Source organism: Macaca fascicularis, chromosome 11 (assembly GCF_037993035.2).
Source record: "Macaca fascicularis isolate 582-1 chromosome 11, T2T-MFA8v1.1".
Taxonomy (NCBI): Eukaryota; Metazoa; Chordata; class Mammalia; order Primates; family Cercopithecidae; genus Macaca; species Macaca fascicularis.
The window spans coordinates 11,541,283-11,567,915 of NC_088385.1; the positions used below are offsets into that span (position 1 = coordinate 11,541,283).

General features: G+C 44.1%; 1 protein-coding gene across 6 annotated transcripts in view; it reads left to right on the forward strand.

Annotated features, from left to right (window-relative positions):
* LOC102137606 (ovostatin-like) overlaps positions 1 to 26,633 on the forward strand; it is a 151,498-nt gene that overhangs the window by 54,147 nt on the left and 70,718 nt on the right. For 2 of the 6 annotated variants that reach the window (XM_005570082.5, XM_065523716.2), the window contains exons 2-3: positions 25,197 to 25,380; positions 25,873 to 26,029. In XM_005570082.5, the coding sequence (XP_005570139.3) occupies positions 25,197 to 25,380; positions 25,873 to 26,029 (341 nt within the window). Of the gene's footprint in view, positions 1 to 5,477; positions 5,632 to 24,132; positions 24,289 to 25,196; positions 25,381 to 25,872; positions 26,030 to 26,633 lie in introns of those variants that run through there. The other 4 variants (XM_074006248.1, XM_065523717.2, XM_045364695.3 and 1 more) reach the window with 3 other exon arrangements.

Consider the following 26,633-nt stretch of genomic DNA (forward strand, 5'->3'; position numbering starts at 1 on the left):
TTTTAGCATAAGTATGTCCTAAACTAAGCATGGCACAGGACATGCTTATGCTAAAGAAATTATGTGTTCTCTAATAATAAATTATTATTTTCTCCAATGCATATTAACTGTGCATCCCGTATTTATCTGGGAACCCGAAAAGAGAAGGGCTAAAAACTCCTAAGGCAAACCAATGGATTCCAGGAGGGATTATTGCTGGGCTTCTGGACCGATGCTCCCTTTATAACACTTAACTGTTTTTAGCCCCTTCCCGCCCTCCTTCCCTCTCTTCCTCCCTGGCTCCCTTCCTTCCTTCATTCCTTTCTTTTCTTTTCCTTCTACCAGCTTTTCCTAGTTTTTATTGAGGTAAAATAAACCTAAGCTAAAATTCACCATGGAAACCATTTTGAAGCATACAGCTCAGTGGCGTTAGCACACCCACACTGCTGTGCAGCCGTCACCACCAGCCATTTCCAGAACTTTCCATCATCCCCACCTGAAACTCCACCCGTGAAACACAAGCTGCCCGACTCCCGCCTTGCTTCCCCATCCCTGGCGGCCACTGCTGCTGCTGCTATGAACCTGAATGTTCTAGGCACCTCACATAAGTGGACTCATACAATATCTGTCCTTTTGCGTCTGACTTCTCTATTTAATTTTTTTAATAAAACTTTTTTAGAGACGCGGTCTCGTTAGGTTGCCCAGGCTGGTCACGAACTCCTGGCCTCTGGTTATCCTCCTGCCTCACCATGCCTGGCTTTTTAATTTAATTTTTAAAGGCAGGTAGGAACTAAGCGGGCCACAGAGGAGCTGCCTGCAGAGGTGAAGACAATGTTGGTTGTGCTGAGAGAAGCAGGAAAGCAGGTCAGGGTGTAGGACTGGAAGGCAGGGGCGGTTCTGGAAGGCAGGGGCGGTTCTGGAAGGCAGGGGCGGTTCTGGAAGGCAGGGGCGGTTCTGGAAGGCAGGGGCACTGGTTCTGGGAAGCCTTGCCCGGCTCTTCTGCAGCAGCCAACCCTCCTGGAGTAATGAGTGCCCGTCATACAAATAAAGGGGGTTGATATTGGGACATGGCCACTGGCTTTATATTAATAATTGTAGTAATAAAGTTGATCGCACGTAGGATGGAGGAGGCACCTGCCTGGTGAGGTGAGACAATGGTCAGATTCACCGAGGCTCCTGTGTGTCCCAGATTTCCTGCTGGGGGAGGCTGTGCTGCTCAGCGGTTCCCACACCTGCTTCTATGGGAGAAGCAAGTAGAAGTCAGAAGGATGGGCGAAGGAGTCAGAAGCTTCTCTTATTCGTTCGGGGACATTCTGTGTCGGGGGCACCAATTGTACGGGGAACGAACCAGTTGCCAACTCCTGACCCTTGGAGTTGACTCCACACCGCTTAAACCTCCACTGGTTCCCCGGGGTCCTACAGCGAGGTCTGTAACTCAGGGAGAGACGCTGGAGCCGGGTGTGGGAGAACGGTGTGCAGGACCGGCTCCATGCACTCTTGAAATTATAAACTGCCTTATGAGACAGGGGCACAGTGTAGATGCATTTTCCTGGGAGAGTCCATAGTTTTTACCGCATTCTGTAAAGCAACGCTGTGCAGTAGAAATATTATGCCATACACAATACATATGTACAGTTTTAGTTGTCACTTAAACTGAAAAAAGATCTTGATGAACATGGATGGCATAGATGTGAGAAAAGCACCATTATTAAAGAATATACATTTATGTAATGCATTAAAAGGTAACAAAATGGATAAGCAGGTAATAAAATATCAAAGACCTAGAGTGAACTGCAGTCATCCACTTGGAACTGAGAAGTTAGGGTTTCTGATTACAAAACTCCCTGATGGAAGACTATTATTTATCAACTATTTATTGTCTTTCCACTAAATAAGAAGTGACCGTCATCTTTTCAGATGAGCGCCACAGGCTTTGCAAAAGATAATTGCTGATTAACCTCTGTGCCTGGATTTTCTAATTCTAAAAATATTACTGCATGACTCCAAAGTGTGTTATAAAGATAAACAATTGATGTGATGTATACTAAAGTACAAAAATGTTGACCACACAGGAGGGGCTGGTTAGTATCAGATTCCCTTGTTCTTCTGTCAGTATAAAAAAAAAAACCTGTCCTTTAAGGTTTACATAAGACAAAGTATCATGAAGTGTCTTAAAATTGGTAGTACTAACAAAATTTTTGAACTCCACGTTGTGCAATTTTAATGTATAAAAACAATAAAACATACTGATCAATAACAAAAGCCCTATAGTCAGACAGCATAGGTTCAAGTTTGGCCTTGATCTCAACTAGCATTTCATTGCTGAAAAAAAATGCCATGTGATCTTTCCAACTTCATTTCCTTATGTAACATTGGAGATAATAATAAATTCACCGTTATTAAGAGTTAAATGAAATAGTTCTTGAGAAGGTGTTAGAATGGTTCTAACATACATGGGTATTATGAGCTAATATTTGTAATACCATTGTAGCATAAGGAAATACCATCTGCTGAGAGAGGCACAATAATGATTATCTTCATGATTATAGTTTAAGATATACCAGATACGGAACGAAGGGGCCATAAAATGATAATGTTATGAATGATTTTGATGCTTACACCAGAATCCTTTCTAGGATAGCTCTTGCCTGAAAAGAACTGGGACTCATTTCTTTGGAATCACAGGACACTGAGTGTGGCAAAAAGAAAAGAAAAATATGGGAATCGCGTATGTGATTTTAAAAGTAAAAAGTAACAGAAGAAATTAGTGATCCATTTTATTTAATCCAATATATCCAAAATATGGTCATTTTAGCATGGAATCAATATAGATTTTAATGAGATAGTCTATGTTCTTTTTTCCTACTGAGTCTTTGGAATTCAGTGTGTATGTACACTGACAGCACATCTCAATTTAGACTAGCCACATTTCCAGTGCTGAGTGGCTGCATGTACCTGGTGGCTACCACACTGGACAGCACAGGTCTAAGGATTTCATTCCTGGCTCAAGTCCAGACTCCCAGCCTTGGTTTTGGGTGTTTTTCACAAACTGGCCTCTCTTTATCATTCTTTTTCCTGGTACTTCCTCAAGCATGACTGTGTCCCCGCCACTCAAGACCACTTGCCATTTCACTACATACCTCTGTTCGAGCTGTTCCTTTTACCTGGGAGCTCCCTCATTTTGTTTTGTTTTTTGAGACAAGATCTCACTCTGTTGCCCAGGCTGGAGTACACTGGCATGATCATGGCTCACTGCAGCATGGATGGACCTCCTGGGGCTCAGATGATCCTCTCACCTCATCCCTCCTGAGTAGCTCAGACTATAGACCTGTGCCACCATGCCCAGCTAATTTTTTTATTTTTTTTAATTTTTTGGTAGAGACAGGAGTCTATGTTGACCAGGCTGGTCTTGATTCTTCCACCACGGCCTCCCTCACTTCTGGGATTATAGGTGTGAGCCACTGCTCCCCACCTGGAGTGCTGTCTCTGCACCTTCTCCCTGGGCCTGGTAGAGAGGCACACATTCTGCTAAGAGGCCTTTCCTGACTTCCCTAACCCCAGAAGGGCTTCGTTCCTCCTTAGCATTGTACTCATGGCTGGATTAGAGTTTAACTGTTTTTGAGGCTGTTTCCCTGGCTGTTTCATAGGGTCTTATTCATCTTTGTTGTGATCATGGTCTGCACTGAATAGATGATCAGTAGATGTTTGCAGACAGAATGAATAAACCATCAGTTATTCTCTTACTCCTTGAATGGACTTGCTACTTCCTTGTTTAGATTCGTGTCTGTACAATCCTTTCACGTGGATAGTACAGTAAACACACACAGACAACCTCAGATGTGGTAACTAACAAGGAATTCATGTTAAGATGTGCACAGAAAATATCTTACATCTTTATCCTCCTCCTGATCTTACAGATGGGAAAACTGAGGCACAGAACTAAGTTAGAATGACCAGCAAATTACCATCAGTATAAATACAAAGAAGGGGAAAGGAGAACATTCTGGGAACGGGTGTGGTGGTCTCACACGGTTGGGTTCCTCAGATGATTGGAGATCAGTTGGCCGTGCCTTGGTTATCTGAGAGGAGGGAAGAGAAGTGGGAGGTGAGGAGTAGCTCCTGGGCCCTCATGAGCATTCGAGGCAGGTTCAGGTCTGAGAAGCAGAGGATATCCTTCCTGGAAGCCTGAGTTAGGAGGAGGAACTCACTGCTGGAGAAAAAGTTGAAGAGGAAGGAGGACGGACATCTCATATCATGGGGAGTGCTGGCCTGAGGAGGCTAGGAGAGAACCATCAGGGTAGAAGAAGGGGCTGAGGAAGCCAGCAGGGGGAGCAGAGGAGTAGGTGCCAGCGTGGTGAAGAAGTGCAGTGCATTATGCATGATACACACATTATTATTATTATTGGGAATAACCATGTGTCAGAGTGCAGTTCTCAGCCTGGAGAATGGAAAATGGAAAAGACCAGAAATTCAGAGAAGGCAACATACCCAAGGTCTCCTAGCCCTTTAAGGTCAAGTAGAGCCTCCTAGGCATTTCCTGCCACACTCACCCAGGCCCACCCACACCTCTGTTGCAATGGAGGGCCCCACTATAGTGCCCAGGAGGACAGGTCTAGGGCACAGTGCCAGGCCTGATGAATGTCCTTCGTACCCTTTTCAAGCAACAGGCTATGATTAGGCCTAATTATAGGGGCCTGCTGTCTTAATATTCTTCCTGGCATGTCTCTTGCCAATCAAATCGGTGCCATCTGCCATGTGATTCCTGCTGTAGTGGCATCAAGGGGAGGAGTTAATTCAACCCAATGTAAAGAGATTCTGCCCTCACCTTGCAATCGAGGAGCGTTTTTCCCTCCTGTCCTGCACCCGCACATGCACCTCCTTCCTTCTGGCTCCCTAAGCGCTAGCCTGGGTGAGCAGGGCCTGGACACTCTGTACTAGAGTCACTAGCCACTGCCCAGTCTGTCTCAGAAGCAGGCCTCGAATTCCTCAGGGTTAAAGTGGGAAGAACCCATGTGTGCACATTTGCTTTTCCAACAGTTGATTCGGGCAATTCTGTCACCACCACCACCACCCTGCCCATGCATCCCTGTTTCCAGCCTCTGTTTTCCTCTGCAGCCAGGGCTCCTTTCTTGTGTACCCAAGGTGGGGAGCTGAACTGAGATCACGTATGGACAGGGTTCCTGGCAGGTACCAAGCACCTTATAAGGGGTGAGGAAATGTCGCCTCTTCTCCGAGCTCCTCCGTTGTCCCTACCAATTCCCCAGTCCCTGGTCCTGCCCCTTCCCTCCCTCATCCACTCAGCAGCCATCAGCAGAATCCCATCTCCTATGAGATCCTGGACTCCCACCAAATGCTCTGTCTGCCATCCCCCTCCCCACCTCCCTGAAGCTGTGCACACAGTTGGGACGGGGGCTGTGCTGTCTCAACACCACCCTCCCTGTGGTGGGGTGGGTGCCGGTGGACATGGGTGGCTCTGATGCTCTGGCTCCCACCCGCAGACACCATGACTCCTGCGAGGACCCAGCATTTCCTGGCAGGTCAGACCTACGCTTTGCCCTTCATCCCACCAGACCTGCAGGGAGAGGAGGCCGTCCAGCGGGCGGCGGATGCCCTGCAGCGCCTGCAGAAGGTCTCCGGAGACATCTTGAGCAGGTGGGAGCTGCCACCCACCCCTACCTGTTCAGAGGAGGTGGTTCTGGGCAGCCCTTTCTCCAGTCCCAATAATACACCCTCTGGGAGCAGTCCCTTTGGGGATTCCTGGTCCTGGAGGACCCAGCTGGCTTCCCTGGGTGGGGGGGCCAAGGTGAGAGCCTGGCTTGGAAGCTTTTGCTTCTGAGAGCCCAAGAGCTTACTCCCTTCCGCCCCACTTTGCCTCCTGGTTTCCTGTGGTGGCTCTGCTCTCAAAACTCACGCTCTTCCTCCCACGGGGAGGGGGCTAGTCCTTCACTCTTTCCCGCAGTCAGAAAAGATTTACCTAACGGTGCCTGTGTGCCAGGCACTGAGAAAAATCCCTATAGATCCAGTGATGAATAAGGCAGTGTCCCTGTCCAACTGGAGTGCATATGCCGGCAGGAGAGACAGACCTAAATAACCAATGCATGAGCAGTTATTTAAATATCACACCTTATCAGCTGTGATAAGGCCTATTTATAATATTCACGAATATTCATGTAGCGTTAACCATGCTCCACCATTGATCTGAGTGCATTAACTCATTTAACCCTTGCCACATTTTATGAGCAGGCACTGCTGTTATCTCCATTTTACAGATGAGAAGACTGAGGCACAGAAAGACAGTGACGTAGCCGAGTGGCAGAGCCAGGGTTCAAAGCCGGGGATCTTGGCCCTGGGTTCTGTGGGTTATTACCGCCTCTGTGGAGGGGAGATGAGGTGCGGCGAGGCTTGTCATGGGGAGCCTGGCTTGGTCTTGAGGATCAGGGAAGGTGGATGTGAGGAAATAGCATTTGTGGTAAAATCTGAGGGTGAGTGGGTAGGTCAGGAAGAACATTCCAGAAAGAAGGAAGCCCATGAGCTACAGCCCTGAGGTGGAGGACCTGAAAGGAGGCCAGTGTGGCTGCGGCACAGAGAGGCCGTTGAGGGAGCCGAGCGGGAGGGCTGCGGCCTCTTGTATCGGCAGCACTGACCCCGCACAGTCCTTGGGCTCCAGTGACTTCACTCAGTGTATCTAACTCGAATGAGTGAATGGTGTTTGCTGTTTCCTGCAAAGGTCCCAGGGGTTGTTGGGTACACAGGTCCCATCTTTGGCTGCAAGCAACCGGAAATGAGGCTTGGTCTTCTTCCCGGGACCTCAGGCTGTGCCTCGCATGGGAGATCCCAGCATGAAGTATGTGGCTGCCTGACTCAGGTCCCTCTCCTGGTCCAAGCCACCCTCACCCCGGCCCACACCTGATCGTCACCAGATCTGGAGTCCCTGCTCCTTCACTGTGCAGCCTCCTCTTCTGTCACCAACTGGAAGCCCACCTCTTCCTGGAAGCCCTCCCAAACTGAAAAATGGGGGATGAAGCATGATCATTGCCTCCACATCCCCTTAACCGTTCTGCCTCTCCCCTGCCCACTGACTCACTGGCCTGCTTCAAGCCTATCTGGAAAGTCCCTGTAAACAAGAGGCTTCGCACTGAACTGGCTGAGGGGTTGCCTTGGAGCCGATGCCTTGGCTCAAATCTGGCTTCCCTATTTGCTTGCTCTGTTCCCTCCGCAACTTACTCAATCCCTCTGAGCCTCAATGTTCTCATCTGCGAAACTGTGGTCATCATGGCATCGTCCTGATAGAACTGTTGCAAAGATTACATGAATTAAAACATGCAAAGGAATGGAACAGTGCCTGGCACCTAGGAAGCCTTCAGGAAACGCTTGCTCTTACCTGTTGATAATCTCCACTCGTTGACTGCCCGTGGTGGCCATTCATCAACCTGCTACCAACAGTTACAGAAAGTGTCGGATGCTCCTTTGTGCTTATTGTTGTGCTAAATGTACCCAAGGGATGCCTCGGCAAGAGGACGGAAGTCTTTAAGAGCCATCAGCCCCAGATTGTGGCCTCCTCGTGTCCAGCGCTTGGAATGGAGGGCAAAACTATTCCCTCAGAAATTACGTTTCCTCATCAAGATGAGGACCGCATGCTTGCCCTTCCCTGAGGGCAGCCTTAGATTTTTGGTGGCTTTCTTTTCCCATCCTGGCACTTGGCACCTGTAGACAGTTGCATGTCCCCTGCCCGGGGATGGGATGAGGCGAGATGGGCAGGAAGGCGTATCCTGGGGAAGGGAGTGCTGAGTTCAGTGAGAGTGGGTGCAGGTTCTCCAAGTGGCTGGCACAGCCCAGGGAGGGGAGGATGCCTTTCAAGAGCCCTGGGCCTGTGTCCCAGCTCCTCACACCCGAGTTCCAGGTACCACATCCATCTTCCACCGTGTGCTCCCCGTTGTGCTGGACCCTGAGAGACACCAAAGAGGTGGCCAACACGATGTCCTTAGGAGCTTAGAGGCTGGAACGGGAGAGCACAGGGCGAGGCTCATTCTTCATTGCATAGTATGAACCGCACAGGCTTCCAGGGGTCTACAGGGGAGAGAAATCACTAAAAATTGATGGCACCCTGTCAGTCAGAACTTTCCAAACCAGATGGAGCAACAAGTAACCAATCAGTAGAGCAGGCTTCGGAGTTTCAGGGCTTACACGACATCATCCAGGCCTGGATTGCTTTCCTTCCATGTCAGCTTGCTGCTTTTGGGCTGGCTACATTCCCAGACAGGCCTCGCTCTCACGGTGGTGAGGTGACAACCACTGGGGCTAGACTCATGACCCAGGGTTAGGTCTGGCAGGAAAGAATGCTCTCCCGTGTCCCCACTTCCTCCGGAAGCCACACTCACTCATCCCACCTGGCTTGGTCCTCATGTCTGTCCCAGAATCCATTGCTGAGGCCGGGGACTATGACACACTGATTGGCTTAGACTGAGGAGCTCTGGGGGCAGCCCGATCTGAGGCTCATGAACGGAGATGGATTCCCCAGAGGAAATGGGGCCATTGCTTGAGTAAGGAGGAAATAGGTGCTGGAGAGGAAAACCACGTGCCTACTCCTCGCAGGGCAGGCTCCTGGAGGAGGGGGCTAAGGTAGCAAGGTTGGCGTGCAGGTCCCGTGGTGGGGTCTAGAAATGGAGGCCACAGGCTTGGAGAGAAGCCTGAAAGTGGCTGGGAACTCAGAGTATGACAGGCTGCCGGGGAGGCCGGCCTGTACTGGGGCTGGGGCTGGGACTGCTGCACGGGGAGCACAGACAGCGCTGCCTCTCCCTTGCACTCAGCTCCTTCCCTGCAGAGCAGGGTGTTGGAGGCTGACTTTCCACATGCCTGTGGGCCTGGTCTCTCTGGATGGTGCCACAGGAGCTTTGCCTTGGTTCCTCTGCGTCCTCCACGGTGCCGCGGGAGGCTCCCTGGCAGGGTGTGGGGCAAGGTAATGAGTGAAGTTGGGATGAGTGAGTTAAGGCCCATGGGGTACACAGGACGGGACTTCAAGTTTGATTCAGGAGTGTTAGGGAACTGTGATTGGGTCCTGAGCAGGGCACGGATGGATCAGAAGAGTTTGGGGAAGGTTCATCAAGCACCTGTCACAAAGGGGACAAGAAGGGAGAGAGAGAGCAGATGGCAGAGACACACAGAGGCTGTTGCTGTAGTCAGGACATGGTGGGGATGAGGCTGCAATCAGGGGACTTGCAAGCCAGGAGGGCTGGATGAGACATTCAAAGAGACCAAGCACAGGACACAGTGGCAGATTGGGAAGGAGAATGAAGGAAAGGGAGGAGTCAGTGGTAATTGGGAGTGGTGTGGGGAGCACTTACACTGCTCCTGCTCCACCTGCCCCCTTCCTGTGGCAATGGAATGGGCAAGTGTGTGGGCTTTTCATTTTCCATGGGCTTTTTCTATGGGAATGTCACGAGTTTAGAACCTCCCCTTTCAATGTGCTTCACCTGCTTGGAAACCTCCTCCACAGAAGAGACAGGTGGATAGAGGAGAGACTGTCTCTCTCCTCCCCACCACCCCATCTCAGGCCCCAGACTGGACCCTGGCCTCATTGGCACCTGTGCCTCGTGACGCAGGCAGGTGAGGTCCTGGCAAATTAGCAATTCCAGGTTGTGCTCCCTCCTCCTGTTCTGCCGCAGCGGGGGAGCTTGCGGAAACTGGAGGGAATGACAAGCACCTCCCAGGCTCTGTTCAGCCCCGCCCGCCAGCCCCTCCCAACCACCTCTTCCTGTCCCTGAGTCTGTCCCCTCTTCACCTGGGAGAAGCTAGGCCCCAAAATATTGGGCCAGATATGTCACCTGCTTCCCATGATATAGATGACAAGGCAGGAGGAGGGGTTGAGACAGCACGGGGAAGAGGAGGGGACAGACTTCGTGTGTGGAAGTTTGGATGCTGTTATCTGCCGTCAGCCCCTGCCCAACATCTTCATCCAAGAAGCCGCGCCACTGCCCAGCGCCTTTCCTCAGAAAAAGGGGGAATTTTCTCTGCAAGGGTCTTGGTCCTTTCCTCCCTCTCTTTCCTCTTCTTTCCCCGCTCCCCTTCCTTCTTTCCCCTTTCCCCTTGTCCTTACTTCCTCCATCCTTCCTTCTCTCTCCTCCTCCTCATTGGCATCTGGTGGCCCCCAAGCAGCCTGCATAATGAGCAGATCATTCTTTAGTTTTTACTTCAATGGTTTTGGGGAGCAGTGTACACTGTGCCCAATGTGTGGTCTTTTATCCCAGAATGGAGAAGATAAAAGTGAAGGCCAGATCCCCGGTTCAGGGTCTGCTTCCCTGGGGTCATGACAGAGGCAGGCGAGGAGAAGCAGTGAATCTGGGTGAGGGGCGGGCATTTTCTGCTCCCTTCTCACCATCAGCCTCTAGGGACTGGCATGCTGCTGCTGATGGGCCAGGGCCAGTGGCAGCCCTGCAGAGGTCAAGGGCTGGCCTGGCTTCATAGGAAACATTCTCATGGGGAATGTCATCTTTGGAGATGGTTGAACAGGGAGCCCAGGCATGGTCCTGGCCATCCGTCTGCCACCCCAAGAGGAGCATGGTTCCTACAACGCCTCCTTTAAAGGCACAGCTCCAGCCAGAGGTGCTGCTTGCTGTTGCTCTGGTGCTTCGTCCTCCATGGCGTTCTCTTGCGGAGTGTCTGTCTCCCAAGCCTGGAGCGTCCCTCTCCGTGATCTGCTCTAGACTGCCTTCTCCCTGAAATTTCGCCTACCCCACCCTGCCCGCTTGTGGGAGTTCTGGGTTTCCTGAGTGCCTGGAGCCCCTCACTGCTCCCCATCTTACAGGCAGTAATAGCAAATGCTGAGGACCTAGCTGTGTCAGCCAGGACAGGAGCACCGGACATCACCAGCTCCTTTTCACCTTCAAGGTAATTCCGTGATGTAGAAAGTGACCATTCCTGTTTTTCAGTGGAAGAAGCTGAGGCATTGACCTGTTAGTGACCTCCTTAAGGTCATGCTGCTGCTAAACAGATGTGAAACCAAGGCTCGTGGGGTGTTGTGCTTATTGATGTTCATTTCTTACCTCCCGGGAGCCCTGAATCTCTTTGAGAGTGGATGTGTGTTGTCTGATTCGTCTCTGGCTCCCACAGGCCCAGCACTGTGCTTTACAAACTGAATGCACTCAAGTTATTTGTTGAACAGTGAGGAGTGGGAAGGAAAGGAACAAGGTGAGGGACCAAGCACCTGGAGGGACCAAGGTGCTCCCAGACTGCTGATCACAGCATGCTGATGGGTGGTGCCAGCCAAAGCCTCCTGCGGTGCAGTGGCAGCAGGATTCCTCCTCATTCACACGTGCCACCAGCAGGATTCCTCCTCATTCACACGTGCCACCAGCAGGATTCCTCCTCATTCACACGTGCCACCAGCAGGATTCCTCCTCATTCACACGTGCCACCAGCAGGATTCCTCCTCATTCACACGTGCCACCAGCAGCAGCAGTGTGGTGGGGCGCATGCTTGTCAGCTTCAGCAAGGTACTACTGGGTGCTGGGGTGCCAGCCTCTGTGCAGGTGTCCCCAGCAGCAGTAGTGGCAGCAAAACTCAATGGGACAGCAGGCACCTTGGTCCCTCCAACACATCAGGTTCCTAACCTTGAGGAGCCAGGTAACAAAGCCAGGGCCTGAGACCTGTCTCTTTGCACTAGTGCATGCAGTTCAGGAGTCCTGGTGACTGTACGCTTTCATGCTGATAGCGGTGTTAGCATGGGAATGGGGTGCTGGTGGGTGCAGGACCATGTGTGCCCTCTGCACATTCATGTGGACGGCAGTGGCCACTCAGAGCGGGGATGAGTCTGCTGTTCTCTGTGCCTAGTTTTATGCCATTAACAGTGTAGGTATGGGCACAGGAGCAAGGCACTAGCAGGAGCTGGGCTGGTGGGCTCTCTGCCTGCAAACACTTCAATGACAATGGCAGTGTGGCAGGGAGGAGGGGCGTGATGTGCACTCATGCCAGCAGTAGTGGCATGGTGGGGTGCATGTGCACATGCACATTGGTGGGGGAGGGAATGCAAACAAAGCAATGTCAGGGGTGATCATGAGTGAGTGCAAATCAGCGAAATGGTATGGGAGACACTGCACTTGGGAGGGAATGGGCAGGCTAGTACATGTCCATGAGGGCTGCTCTGTTGGAGCACTCTACTGGTCAGGTGAAGTCCACCAGTTCAGGAGCTATAATGAAGGCCCCCAGGAGGTACCTGGGGGCTGCACCGCAAGCAGGTGCAACCAGTCTGGGGCCCCAGAAGAGGCCGGCAGACAAAGGGATGCTCAGGTTGGACTGACCTCATCTCATTTTCAAGACTGTCCTGCAGAGTTCAGGTCTAACAGTTTCCCTAAGGCTAAAGTCTCCTATGGGAGCAAGTAAAGCCTAGGGGTGTGGGCAACCCTGGTCATGCTCCATTACAGACCCTCTTGCAGCAAACTCTATGGGCTCCACACTGGCTGAAGTTCTGCCCTGCGATGGTTAATATTAAGTGTCAACTTGATTGGATTGAAGGATGCTAATTACTGTTTCTGGGTGTATCTGGGCATTTCTGGGTGTTGCCAAAAGAGATTAACATTTGAATCAGCGGACTGGGAGAGGAAGACCCACCCTCAGGAAGACCTGCCCACAATGTGGGTGGGCACCATCCAACCAGCTACCAGCCAGCTGGAAAAAGCAGGCAGAAGAAGGTGGAAGGAGTTGGCTTGCTGAGTCTTCCAGCCTTCATCTTTCTCTCGTGCTGGTTGCTTCCTGCCCTTAAACATCAGACGCCAAGTTTTTCAGCTCTTGGACTCTTGGACTTACACCCGTGGTTTACCAGGGGCTCTTGGGCTTTCGGCTGCAGACTGAAGTCTGCACTGTCGGCTTCCCTACTTTTGAGGTTTTGGGACTCAGACTTGGCTTCCTTGCTCCTCAGCTTGCAGACGGCCTACTGTGGCATTTCACCTTGTGACTGTGTGAATCAATACTCCTTAATAATCTCCCCTTTATATATACATCAATCCTATTAGTTCTGTCCTTCTGGAGAACCCCGATAATACACACTGTTCCTGTCACTCGGGCTTACCCCCCAATCCCTAGGAACTGGGATGGAAGCCGTGTTGTTATAGGATAAGAGAATAAGTTTTATTAACAAATATATAGATATACTGATAGTCCCCTAGAGATAAAACACAATAAACCTAACATAAAGACCATCAAAGAATAGGGGAGAAGTAGAAAAAAAAAAGCATAGAGTCTAAATTACAACTGAGGCTTTAATTAACATGTTCATTCATTGATTTATCACAGGTGAACAGCTAGTGTCTATCCATGTTGGTGTCACATAAGTTGATTTCACTGTGTTAAGAATAGAGATATCCATATATTTGTTGTATCTTTTCATATATATGGTCTATATATATAAAATATATATTTATATATAATTCTATATATTATATAGAATATATAATATTATATGGGAATAATAATTAACTGTGTCTATCATTTTCTTATACAGTAATCACATACTTTCTTGCAATTTGAAATAAACTATGTGAGTGCATATGTATGTATATACATACATACATGTATATACGTATATACATACGTGAATGTATATACATATATACATGGGTGTATGTGTGTATATGTATGTGTACGTACACATACACATGTACATCTAAATATACATACAATACACATGTATACATATATGTACACGTGAATATATGTATGTGTACACATATGCACACATGTGCATACACACATATCTATGTGTATGCATATATACATACATATACACATATGTGTATATATGTATGTGTGTGTGTATATATATATACATATAGCTATATATACATTTAATGAATAGCTGAAATGCTTAACACTAGCATCTCCTTTGCTGTGTTCTAGAAATCTCATCCTCTTTGGCCACCTCATTCCATCAATTTTGTTGTCTTTCTCTTCTTTATCCTCAGCCTCTTTCTCTTTATTGTTTTCTTTTCCTTCCAACATATAATCTATACCCTAAAGATGGATTATATCCATATCCTAAAGATATAGATTATATTCCCATAATAATCACATAACAATCACATTTTCCTTCTCACTTTCTGGATATTTACTGATCTTCATTTTGCTCCACTTTTCTCTTACTATTAAATAATTCTTTCATGATTCTATTGCAAACCCTCTTCTCTTCTCACTATACACGTTAAATATCCTGCATTTCAGTTACTATCTGTATTTTTGTGTATCCCAAATATATGCCTCTATAGTCACATTTCAGTTGCATATATCCCACTGCCTAAGGTGCTTGTTTAATTGAATGTCCCACAGGCACCTCAGTAGGGTCCATAATCTACTCCAAACCAGTTTCTCCAACTTAGATCCCTGCCTCAGTGTGTGGCAATATTATCATCCATCACCTAAGGATCAACTTTACCTCCTTCTCTCTCTCATCTTCTTTTCTATCAGTGTTGATAATTGACAATTGTTGATCTACCTCCTGAATGACTCATAGATCCACATGCTTTTATCCAGCACTGCCATGCTGCTTTAGTTCAGACCACCAGTCTTGAACGCTGATAGTTGCCAAATACTCTTCTTGGTGTTTGGGAAATATCAATGAATGAAAATAGCAAAAACAGCTGCCCTTGTGGTGCTTGCATTCTAATGGGGGAGACAAACAATACGTATAATACAATCAAACGAAATGTACAAACATAATAATGAACATAATGGATAAGCAAAGTCGAGGAAATTAAGAGGTTATAAGTGCTATGGAAAATATAAAATGTAGAGAAGGGCAGGAGGATATAGAACACTCTGGGAAGACTGGAAAGCTAAACACAAGGCTTAGGGTTGATATCATTGAGGCAGTGACATTTGGGCAAAGGCATGAAGGAGGTTATGGAGTTGGCCACATAGACATCTAAAGACATCTAAAGACTAGGCCTGGCAGTGGGATCAGCTAGAAAAAAACAAGGCCCATAAAGTTAAGGTGTGTCTTGTGTGTTTGGGAAACAACAATTAAGTTAGCATAGTACTAGAGTAGTTGGAGCAAAGAGGATACAGTAGTAGGCAGAGAGATTAGAACCCTGTTGGGGCACCAAACCAGGTAGGGGATCAAGGGTCATTGTTAGGGCTTTAGATTTCACTCTGAGCAAAACTGGGAATGATTGCAGGGTTTTGGGTAGAGCCGTGGCCTGATCTGATTACGTTTTAAAATAATCAGCTGGTTGCTGTGTTGAGTATAGGCTGGCGGAGGTTGTGAAAATAATCCAGGCAAGAGGTGATTGTGGCTTGGACCAGGGTTGTAGCAGGGGAGATGCTGGTAAGAAGCAATAGATTCTAGGTATATTTTGAAAGTAAAACCAGTATGATTTCCTGGACTGAATACAAGGAATGAGAAAAAAAAAAAAAGTGATCAGAGACCATTCCCATGCTGTTGACCTGAGCTAATTCTACAGAAAGAATTGCCATTACCTGAGCTATGCCATGGCTGACATAGGTTTGGGGTAGAAGATTAATAATTCTTCTTTGAGCTTTTGATTTTATATACTCAAATGGAGACATCAAGTTGGAGGTTGGACAATCAGTATAGGAGTTTGAGAGAAAGAGACAGCTCTGAGCTAAAAAAATATATAAATTGTGGAATTGTGAGCACATAGATTGTGGGATGGGAAGAGATTGCTCAGGCAATGAGTCTGAATAGAGAAGAGAATTGGGGACTTTTCTGTGAAGCTCTTGAATATGTGGAGGTTGGGAGAAGCAGATTGAGAAGAAATCAGCCAAGGAGATTGTGAGAGAGAAACCAGTGAAGTCAGAGGAAGACCAAAACAGTGTGGTCTCCTGGAAGCCAGGTCAAAAACTGTCAGGGAAAAAGGAGTAGTCAACAGTGTCCAGTGCTGCAAGTCAGTCCAGGAAACTGAGGACTGAAAATTGATCTTTTACTTACTTAGGGGGAAAAAAAGTTACCCATGTCTTTCATCCCATAAGGGACACCATATGCCAAAATAAGCTGGATTTGTTCTCTTAAATCTCTAGCACGAGTGTGCTAGAAGGTCACATTTTTTCTTGGGTGGACTTTCCTTGAACATGCTAGGAGCCTGGGCTTTTTAAATTTGTTTGTTTTTAATGTGTATGCTGATGTCTCACTTAGACCAACTTAATAGGATTGCCAAAGCAAGGCAATGGTTCTCAAACTCTAGTGTGTATCAGAATCACCCAGATGGTGAGATTGCTGAGACTCATTCCTAGAATAGATCAATAGATCTGGTTGAAGCACAAGAACTTGTATTTTTAAGAGGATCCCAAGTGATACTGGTACTACTAGGCCCAAGACTACAATTTAAATCCCTTGATCTAAAGGCATAGCTTGGACGTCAAGGCTACTCAAAGCTTCCCCAGCCATATGTAATGGTGAACTGGGGTTCAAAGGCTCCAGAGCCTTGCTACTCCAAGTGTGGTCAGAAGAGTAGCAGTATTTGCATTGCTGGGAGGCTGTTGGAAATGAATGCAGAATGTCAGGTCCTACCCACATATGCTGAACCGGAATCCACATGTTAACAAGATCGTCCTCAGATTGGGTAGGTATAAAGTTTGAGAAGCACTGCTTAGACCATCTCTGGATTCTTCTTTTAGGGAACTCTGCCCATGTTAATGTCAAAATTCTTCTTGCTGGTCACTGATCTTTGGGAGCTCTTATTTTCTTTGTACTGTACCAAAGAATGACATTTTAGTATTTTTATCTTGCTCACAACTTTCTGTTCACTCCTTCCCATCCTTCCAACACAATGCAATAGGCAAAATAAAGTGTCTTGAACAACGCACTTTTCTGTGTTTGTGGTTGCTCACCCATGAGATTTTCTTCTTCTTTTTAAGTTTAGAGAGTGTATATTTTGCTCAGGCCTCAAGTGCTCTCAGCTGAATCATGATTTTGTTTTTTAAGTCGATCATATTATCACAATCCCCTCTTATAGTGATTGGAATCCACAGATCAGGTTCCACAAAACGGAGACTCTGAAATGGAGATTTGTGGGTAGAGGGTTTATTGGAGAGAATTCTAAAGATCAATACCTGTAGAAGATGAAGGAAGCAGGATTGTATAGAAAAGGAGTTGTACTACAAGGCAGTCACAATAAAGTTCTCAGTATATCCCATGGGGAGCTGTGGGGTTGGGGTGGTTGTTCAGAGTTGTCCTAATTTAAGGCAACAGAGCCGTGCATTTATACACACACAGTACCCATTATTATGCACTGAGCTGCCCCTACAAAGGAGGAGGAACCTGGGTGAAATGTTTCTCTGATGCTGAGGGAAGCTCTCAGAGCTGAATTCATCTGACAGCCAACAGCCACCAACATTCCTAGCTGCTAGGGTCATAAGTGCCTCTGCCATGAAGGGGATTATCTAGAGGGTACACCACAGCATTCACTACTTTGGCCTAGCAATGAGAGATATAAACCAGGTCTGGCTAAGGAGCTATACAGGAGAATTTCCTAATATAGCATCTGCAATAGTTTGTGAAAGAGGTGGGGGCCAGGAAGAGGGAAAGGGAGAAGGTGGAAGAGGAGGAGAAGGAGAAAGAAGGAGAGAAGAGAAAAGAAAAGAGAGATGTAGGAGAAGAAAAAATTTTTCTGCTCACTCTTTTCATTCAGATTGAGATATTGCTGGGAAGAAATCATCTTTGCTACTTCAGGAGCCAAAATTGCAAATCATACTGACACAAAAGGAAGTAGGGTGGAAAGAATTTAGGAAACTCCTTGATGGCATGAGTGAGCTGCTGAACCAATGCCTGTCCTCCATTCTCAGGATTTGTGCCAAATGAGATTATAAATGTTTGATTTTTTAAAAGTCTATTATTTAGGTATTCTGTTACTTGCACCTGATAAAGATGTTCTTACTTATCTTTTTCAATTCCTTTCCTCTTTTATTCTATAGCATCATTATACAGAACTTACGACATCTCATTTTTTTTTAGTTGTTTCTATACTGATTTCAGGAAAATCATTTTGGAGAGGACTTGGCTGACATGAGCAACCCATGGTTCATACTAGTGCTCTTTATGACTAGAATTTTGTAGGGTGTGTGGGGAGGTTGGGAGTGTAATATTTAGTCTCTATAAGGGCTTACCCAATGTTTACGGTGTCAGTCACTGTTCTAATCACTTTAAATATATTACTTGTTCAATTTCCACAACAAGCTTATAAGGTATGGTATTGTGACTATTCCCATCTATAGACAAAGGAAGGGAAGCACAGGGAATTCAAATAACTCATCCAAGGTTGATCATCTGAGAAGTGGTAGAACCAAGATCCAAACACTCACCATGAGGCTCCAAGGCCTTTGTCCTGCTCTGAAACTACCTTACAAGGAAAGGAATGAATGTTTTACACACAAACCAAATTCTTAACACGTTAATATTTTAAAGTCAGGTTGAGTAATTGTAGTTTTCTGAAAGCTACTGCCTATGAAAAGAGTCAAACTTTGTAAAATATTTGGAGAGAGTTATTCTGAGCCAAATATGCATGACCATTGCCCATGAAGACGCAGCCCCAGGAGATCTTGAGAACATGCGCTCAAGCTGGTTGGGCCACAGTTTGAATCTACATGTTTTAGGGAGACATACGACATTAATCAATACATTTGAGGTACACGTTGGTTAGGTCTAGAAAGGCAGGACAGCTCAAAGGGGGCAGAGAACTGTGCTTCCAGGTCCTTGGTGGGGTCAAAGATTTTCTGATTGGCAATTGATTAAAATAGTTTATCTATTTTTAGTAGAGACAGGGTTTCACCGTGTTAGCCAGGATGGTCTTGATCTCCTGACCTCGTAATCCACCCGCCTCAGCCTCCCAAAGTGCTGGGATTACAGGCGTGAGCCACCGTGCCCGTCTAAAATAGTTTATATAAAGACCTGGAATCGATAGAAGGAAGTGTCTGGGTTAAGATAAGGGGTTTTGGAGACCAAGATTCTTATTATGCAGATGAAGCCTCTGGGTAGCAGGCTTCAGAGAGAACAGATTGTAAATGTCTCTTATCAGACTTAAAAAGGTGCCAGACTCTTAGTTAAGTCTCTCCTGGATCAGGTAAATGACTTGGAAAAGAAAGACGATTCTCTGTAGAATGTAGATTTTCCCCACGAAAGACAGCTGTGCAGATCCATTTCAAAATATGTCAAAGAAATATATTTTAGGTGCGGGGCTTAAAACCTATGTGACGGGTTGATAGGTGCAGCAAACCACCATGGCACATGTATACCTATGCAATAAACCTGCACGTTCTGCACATGGATACCAGAACTTAAAGTAAACATTTTAAAAAATGATCATGTTCAAGCAAAAAAAAAAGAAAGAAATATATTTTGGGGTAAAATACTTCAATTTCTTTTAGGTCCTGTTGTCTGTCATGTTGGTGTCTTATTGCTACAAAGAGTATTTTGTCTTAAGGTCTCTGTTTTAATGTTAATGCTGGTTAGCAGTGCCTGGATTCCAAAGGGGGAAGGTATCATCAGATACATCTGACCTCCCACTCCTATCGTGGCCTGAACTAGTGTTTCAGGTTTACTGTAGGATGTCCTGGGCTGACAGAAGGGGTTCATTCTGTTGGTTGGGGGGCTTAGAAGTTTATTTTTGGTTTACACTACAACAAAAGTATAACTTTCTTGTGCCAAGGTGTTGCATTTACCACAGGCCTTTCCCAACAGAGTGTATTCAGTCCCAACCACACTCTGCCTGAGAGATTACCTGTGGTTCCACTAGTAAGAAGCTCTGGAAATGTTTATAACTTGTTGTAACAGCTTTTATGCCAAATAAAACAAGCTTACACACCCTGATTATGTTCAGTAATTGTAACTCAGAGGAGAGCACTGTGAGCCTGCCCTCATGACACAGCCCCACCACAGATACTTGTGTTTGTGAGTCTTCACACAAAGAGAGGCCTTAAAGGAGAGAACAGATGAGCATTGCTTACCATTGGCTGGTATGAACCAGCTGCCTGCTGAGGCTCTGGACAAAGGGCTTCTCAAGAACAGGTTTTGCAGAGGGAACGACAAGTTCCCATTTGTCCCATGACTCATGGTAAGTTCCTGGCAAATCTCCCTAAGCCCTTCATCAACTGGCTACGAAGAAACACTGCATGCTTTGCAAAGTGATGACAGCCACAGGTTGCAAAATGATTTGAATTATTTCTAGAAGCTTTATGTTTTCTTAATATCAAAAATGATCAATACTACCTAAAGAATTATACTTTAAAGAAAATGAAGCAAGAAAGGTGGTGAAAACACAGGAGAGAAATTATATACTGAAATTGACTTTGGAAGCGTGAATAGGTCTTCACTAAGCTTGGAAGCATAATTTATTCTTTCTCTTATTTTTCTTTTTACTTTTCATGAGTATGTATTACTTGTTTATTTTTTATTATCATTTTTTTTTGAGATGGAGTCTCACTCTGTCGCCCAGGCCGGAGTGCAGTGGCATGATCTCTGCTCACTGCAAGCTCCGCCTCCCGGGTTCACGCCATTCTCCTGCCTCAGCCTCCCGAGTAGCTGGGACTACAGGTGCCCGCCACCATGCCCGGCTAATTTTTTGTATTTTTTAGTAGAGACGGGGTTTCACCGTGTTGGCCAGGATGGTCTCGATCTCCTGACCTCGTGATCCACCCGTCTCGGCCTCCCAAAGTGCTGGGATTACAGGCGTGAGCCCCCGCGCCCAGCCTTGTTTATTTTTTAATAGTATATATTACCTATGAACTTCAGTTACTTTGCAGTGTAGGGAAAGGCATCTTGAATATAAAATGTTTTCTTATATTAAATATAGGAATATTCATTGCCGTAAAAGCAAACAATATCTATTAATAACATTATTCCAACGTATTCACAACATACTCAGACTTGGACTTACGTCTTATTTGTGTTTTATTTTGACAATTACTGAACTCATTTTTTAAAATTTCATAAAATAAATTGCTGCTGTTAAAAAATTATAATAAAAGGCATCCCAGATGCATTCTTTTAAAACATTAGAACAATGATCTTAAAGTTAGAAGCATTGATTTAGATTTTGTTTATAATCCTTTTTTGTAGTAATGGTAAGGAGGCTTTAGCCCAGCATTGCACTTTTATAGTTGTAATGAAACACATCTCTGCTTTACAGGACGGGGAAGTGAACATTGGAATGTGTGTGAATAAAGAGGGATTTTTTTCCATATGCTGGAAATGGCATTCCCAGTTTGCCTAATAGACAACCCACACCATCATTTTTCCCACTTTCTCCACGCCCTTAACTTTATGAATGAGATCCTTCTTGTCTAGTAAATGATGAAATCTTTTCCCACAGTAGAAGGGGATTTCCCATGCATAGACTGAGAATTAGAAACAACTGCTCTGTATCCTGTATGCAAATAACATTGTTATTGTATTGTAAAAAACTTATGTATTTCTGTGTTCATGTGTACATATGTCTTTCTGTTATTCTTACTGTTTCACATTTAAACAGTTAGAAGACTTTTACCAAATTTAGAAGGTGTATTAGGGAGGTCTATATTTGTATCTATCTCTCAATTTGGATAATGTTTAATGTACACAATTCACTTTTGAGATCTCTGGGAAAATCTAAAAGAATGAACAATCATACCTTAAGTCAGATGTAACTTAGAGAGTTGGAGGCAAGTATAAATCATATTAATAAAATTACTCCATATGTGTTATAATTCCATGGAATAAGAAAATAAATCATAATTCTAAACATGATACCCAGATAGAAGGTTAGGGCATTTACTCCAAATTTTAGGTGCTAATTGACAATCTAGAAAATTCTTGTATATGCAAGTCAATGTAGTATGCTCATATATTTATTTATCTGAGGGTTATTATTCAAATATTTAATAATTATGATGTCTTCAATCAAATCAGATAGATGAGATTGTATGTGTGTTAGTAAAGATGAATTTCATTCTCCTTACAAAAGATGAGTATTCTGCAAGATCCACCTTCTACTCAACAAATTCAAGCATTTGTATTAATTTGTCTTTTGGAAATTTCTTACATTAACTTTCCTGTTATCAATGTTAGGTCTGGATTTCTAAATTGTAATGGGTTACTAAAATCTGAGAAAACATTTGATCTCTAGATGTGCCCTACTACTGGTATGATTTATATTCTGCATTTTAATTAATAAAGATGCTCTATATGTAAGTACATGCCTGACTGCGTTCCTCAAATAGTAAGTGATCATTTTAGATTCACACTTTGGAATGAGGGTTGTGGCAAGGGGCAAGGAAACCCCAAGGAATCAGTAACAGGCCAACATAAAGAGAGGTAGGTCTGGGTGTTGCTTTTCACAGAGAATAACACAAGTAGTCACTAATCTGAGACTGTTAGCCAACTGGGATATAAAGAGGAAGGAGTAGATTGAAAGCATAAAGTCCATTGTCTTAGTCAAATGATTAAGGGCAATTGTCTTTAGATTTGGCCAAAATTTCATAGGTAAAGAAGTGCATGATAACAGGCTTTTTAGAAAGGGTTAGGTGAAAATACAGTAAGAATAAAATAAAAACTAATGCCTCATTAAGTTGACCATACCCTAAATACAGATGATGACTAGCTTTAATCTTTTCTAGTTCTCTGTAATATACAGAAGTGGGAACCCAGCAGAAGATATTATTAGTCAGAAAGACGCATCTGCTTCTCACCACATTACAAAGCCCATGTACAACCCCTGGATAGAAAACTAACACCCCAATAATGGGTTCGCTTTAAAAGTCTGGGAGTCAACAGTGCTTACTTCAAACACGGCATAGGATGAGCTGAATGGAAAGAAGTTCTCCTCCTGGGAGAGTTAATATTCTCCTATTTTGCTCCCTAAGAATATGGTTAGTTGTACACAGACACAAGATTCTATGGAAAACCTGAGACTGACTAAAAGTCATGATTGACTCAAGAGGTGCTAGCATTCATATACCACCCACTGGAAATTCATCAATGAATAAAACATGCAGGCTGTATCTCTGAGACTCCCACAGCCAAGTGGCGTATATTACATAAAAACTAAGTATTTGTAGTGTGACATGACATCCTCTAATAGAGATGAGTAGCTGTGCTATGGGAGCTAAAAGCAGCAACAGCTAATTTCAGTTTGGGAATTATGAAAGTTTGAACTGAATCACAAAAGAACAATGAGGATCTATGTACCTGGTAGACAGGAAGTCATATAGAGGTTCTAGACAGACGATTGAGCCCACAAATACACATGGAGAGATGAAAGGGTGTGGCACATTGCTGGTGTTTTCAGGGAAGAAAGCAGAACGTCTGTGGGCAAGCAGTGGGGGCTAAAGATAGATAAGAACCTTAAGAAACTTTCTAAAGAGTTTGGAATTTATCTTCTAAGTAATAGTGGACCATTAAAGGATTTTTAAAGAGGATATGATATAATTAACTTGAATTTTAGGAAAAAACTGTCGGTAAAATAGATTTCTTGCTATTTTCAGTAAACGGGCAATGTCAGAGGCAGAGCCCGATGAAACCACTTCGTGATACATGATAAAGTCACAGCAATCATGAGATTGTTTTCTAAGAGCATCTTATTTAGTCAAAACTCTAAAGACAAAGAAACACAAAATACCTGGCAATAATTTTGGTAAAGGAAAAGAAGAAAATGAAATGCAAACCAAGAAAAAGTAATGCTTCAATAAACTTTCCTACCAGGATACTTGTATATAAAAATATGTCATATGGAAAATACAACATCAACGATTAGTAATAAAAAATACATAGTAGTAATATTTAATTTTTTTTCACTTAGAGCTTCCTTAAGCCTTTATTATTTTTGTTCCATGGTAATAACTATACAGAACATTGCCAACCAGAAATTGGTACTGAGTTCTCAAAATAGATTTAGCTCTCAACCAAGAAATAATAGTGAGATACAAATTAATTTACAATAACTGAATTTACTGAAATTAGGTTTAATTTGTTCTTGAAATTTTCACTCATAGGCATCATAATTTATGTCTAGGAAGTGCTGATGCAAGACTCTTTTGTAAATTAGATGACACATCTAATGACATGTAAGACACTGGGAGGTGGCTAAAATTTAAACATGTCTTAAACTTTAAGAATGACTCAGGAAATACTGACAAAATCTCCTGCAGGGATATATAGTCCCATACTTGACTTCCCTGACTAGTGAGAACATCTGGGCTCCTAGCACATTGACCTGTACATGGATCTAGCGGACACGACCTATTGACTTTTTCTTCATCTCCTTGGATCATGATGTGGAAGATAATACATCTGGGTGTTTTTCTCTTTCATCTGTCTCTTTCTCTGTCACCAAACGTGTAAGTGATTACACAGTTTATTATTTCACATGGAAGGCAAATAGAGCTTGGTATTAAAAATTCAGGCTGGGCACAGTGGCTCATGCCTGTAATTTCAGCACTTTGGGAGGCTGAGATGGGTGGATCACCTGAGGTCAGGAGTTCAAGACCAGCCTGGCCAACATAGTGAAACCCCGTCTTTACTAAAAATACAAAAATTAGCCAGGTGTGGTAGCATGAGCCCGTAATCCCAGCTACTCTGGAGGCTGAGGCTGGAGAATCACTTGAATCTGGGAGGGGGAGGTTTCAGTGAGCCAAGATCATGCCACTGCACTCCAGCCTGGGCGACAGAGGGAGACTCTGTCAAAAGAAAAAAAAAAAAAAAAAAAATTTAAACATTGCATTTTTATTGCAGTGATTTGATTTTAAATAATTTTGTCATTTTACAATATAATCCAAAATATGCTCATGGGAATAGTAAATTTCAAATTTGAGTGGCACCATCATCTCTGCCTCATAGATATCCAGAATGCTGATTAAGAGCTGTAACAGTGCTATATTTATGTTGAGGAAGAGGTGTCTGGCAGCTCCTGGGGAAGGAACTGGACAAATAGTAGGCAAATATAAAACAGAATGTGCTGTGCCAGTTTGGGGGCAAAAGCATTGCATAAGAACACTGATGATGTTAACCTTTATAGAACTAATGACAAATTACCTGCTGATTTTTAATTGAGATTTCCTTTTTGACTCTTTAAAATTTAATTCCTAGGTCAGCATCTTTCTGTTTCATGCAGATTTAGCTATTTGATGTATTTCTCACATTTAAAAAGAACATACTTAAACTCAAAAATTCTTCAGTTAACACAATAATTGCTAAGTAACTAATCATTGGCACATTCAATTGTAATGGTCTTGCTTGAATTTTGTAGGCAGTATGTTCTGCTGATTCCTTCTGTTCTACAAGAAGGCTCTTTGGATAAAGCTTGTGCCCAGCTTTTTAATCTCACCGAATCTGTTGTTTTGACGGTCTCCCTCAACTATGGTGAGGTCCAGACCAAAATGTTTGAAGAAAATGTTACTGGAGAAAATTTCTTCAAATGCATCAGCTTTGAGGTAAATGCTTCTTTCTGCTTAATATAGAAAAGAATATTACAGGTGAACACCACCCACATAACTGACATTTTAGGGACAGAGATCAGGCTATTTGACTGTATGCATCAAGTTATTTTAATTTTTAAAAGAATCATATAGTCCTCAGTTTGATATGATGTCAGTACAGTCATAAATGGTAACAAGGGCAAGAGCCAAAACATTTGATTTTATGCCAGAAAATTGTTGAAGGGAATAAGATATATAAAAAGATATATATCTTTTTTGCAGAAAAGATATATATCTTGTGCAGAAAAGGAAAGTTTTAAGAAAGGCAAAAGAATTCATTTAAATGGTGAGATAAGGAAGTGACAAAGCAAGAGAAATAAACAAGGATGGTTATTGAAGAAATAAATATGACAAATTAGGAATTAAAACTTTTAGTGATACCAACACGCAGTGATAGAGATTTCTTAACGAAAAATCAGTTTCATGGAGTATTTATTTGTTCCCTAGGTCCCTCAGGCCAGATCTGACCCACTGGCATTCATTACATTTTCTGCTAAAGGAGCCACTCTCAACCTGGAAGAGAGGAGATCTGTGGCAATCAGATCCAGAGAGAACGTGGTCTTCGTACAAACTGATAAACCCATCTACAAACCTGGACAGAAAGGTGAGTACCTAAATCAGGTTACCCTCAACTAATGTCACTTATATGATATTTGAATTGATGGTACACAATACAAGCTCAGAAATTTTATTGTATTAAATTTTATTAGAGAACCTGCTTAAAAATACAAAATAAAAATATAGATTACATAGCCTAAATGTTAGAGATTTCATTTCCATGAGTCTGGGGTGGGGAGCTTCAGAAAGTGTATTTTTAAAGAGCGCCTTATTCTTATTTTCTAATAATATCCATATTATTCTAGTAACATTCTAACCACATATTTGGGAATTTTGAATTTTAGTTTATGCAAACTTACAAGCTTATGGTTGAAATAGAAATAAAACAGCAACAAAGTATGTCATGAACATGAAATGAGATACACCTAGTGACTAGAGAATTGCCCAAGTAATAGAATGATCAACATGACATTGAATCAAGCTGAAAAGCCTCCTCTCTTCTCCTGGGTGCAGAAGGAGTTGATGAATACAGATTACAGCACTCAAAAGAAAGACATTTCTGATGAGATGAATGGTACATAAAAAAGCACTGAGGTAGAATTAATTAAAAAACCATGCCATAAAATGAGAAGTAGAAGCACTTTGGGAGG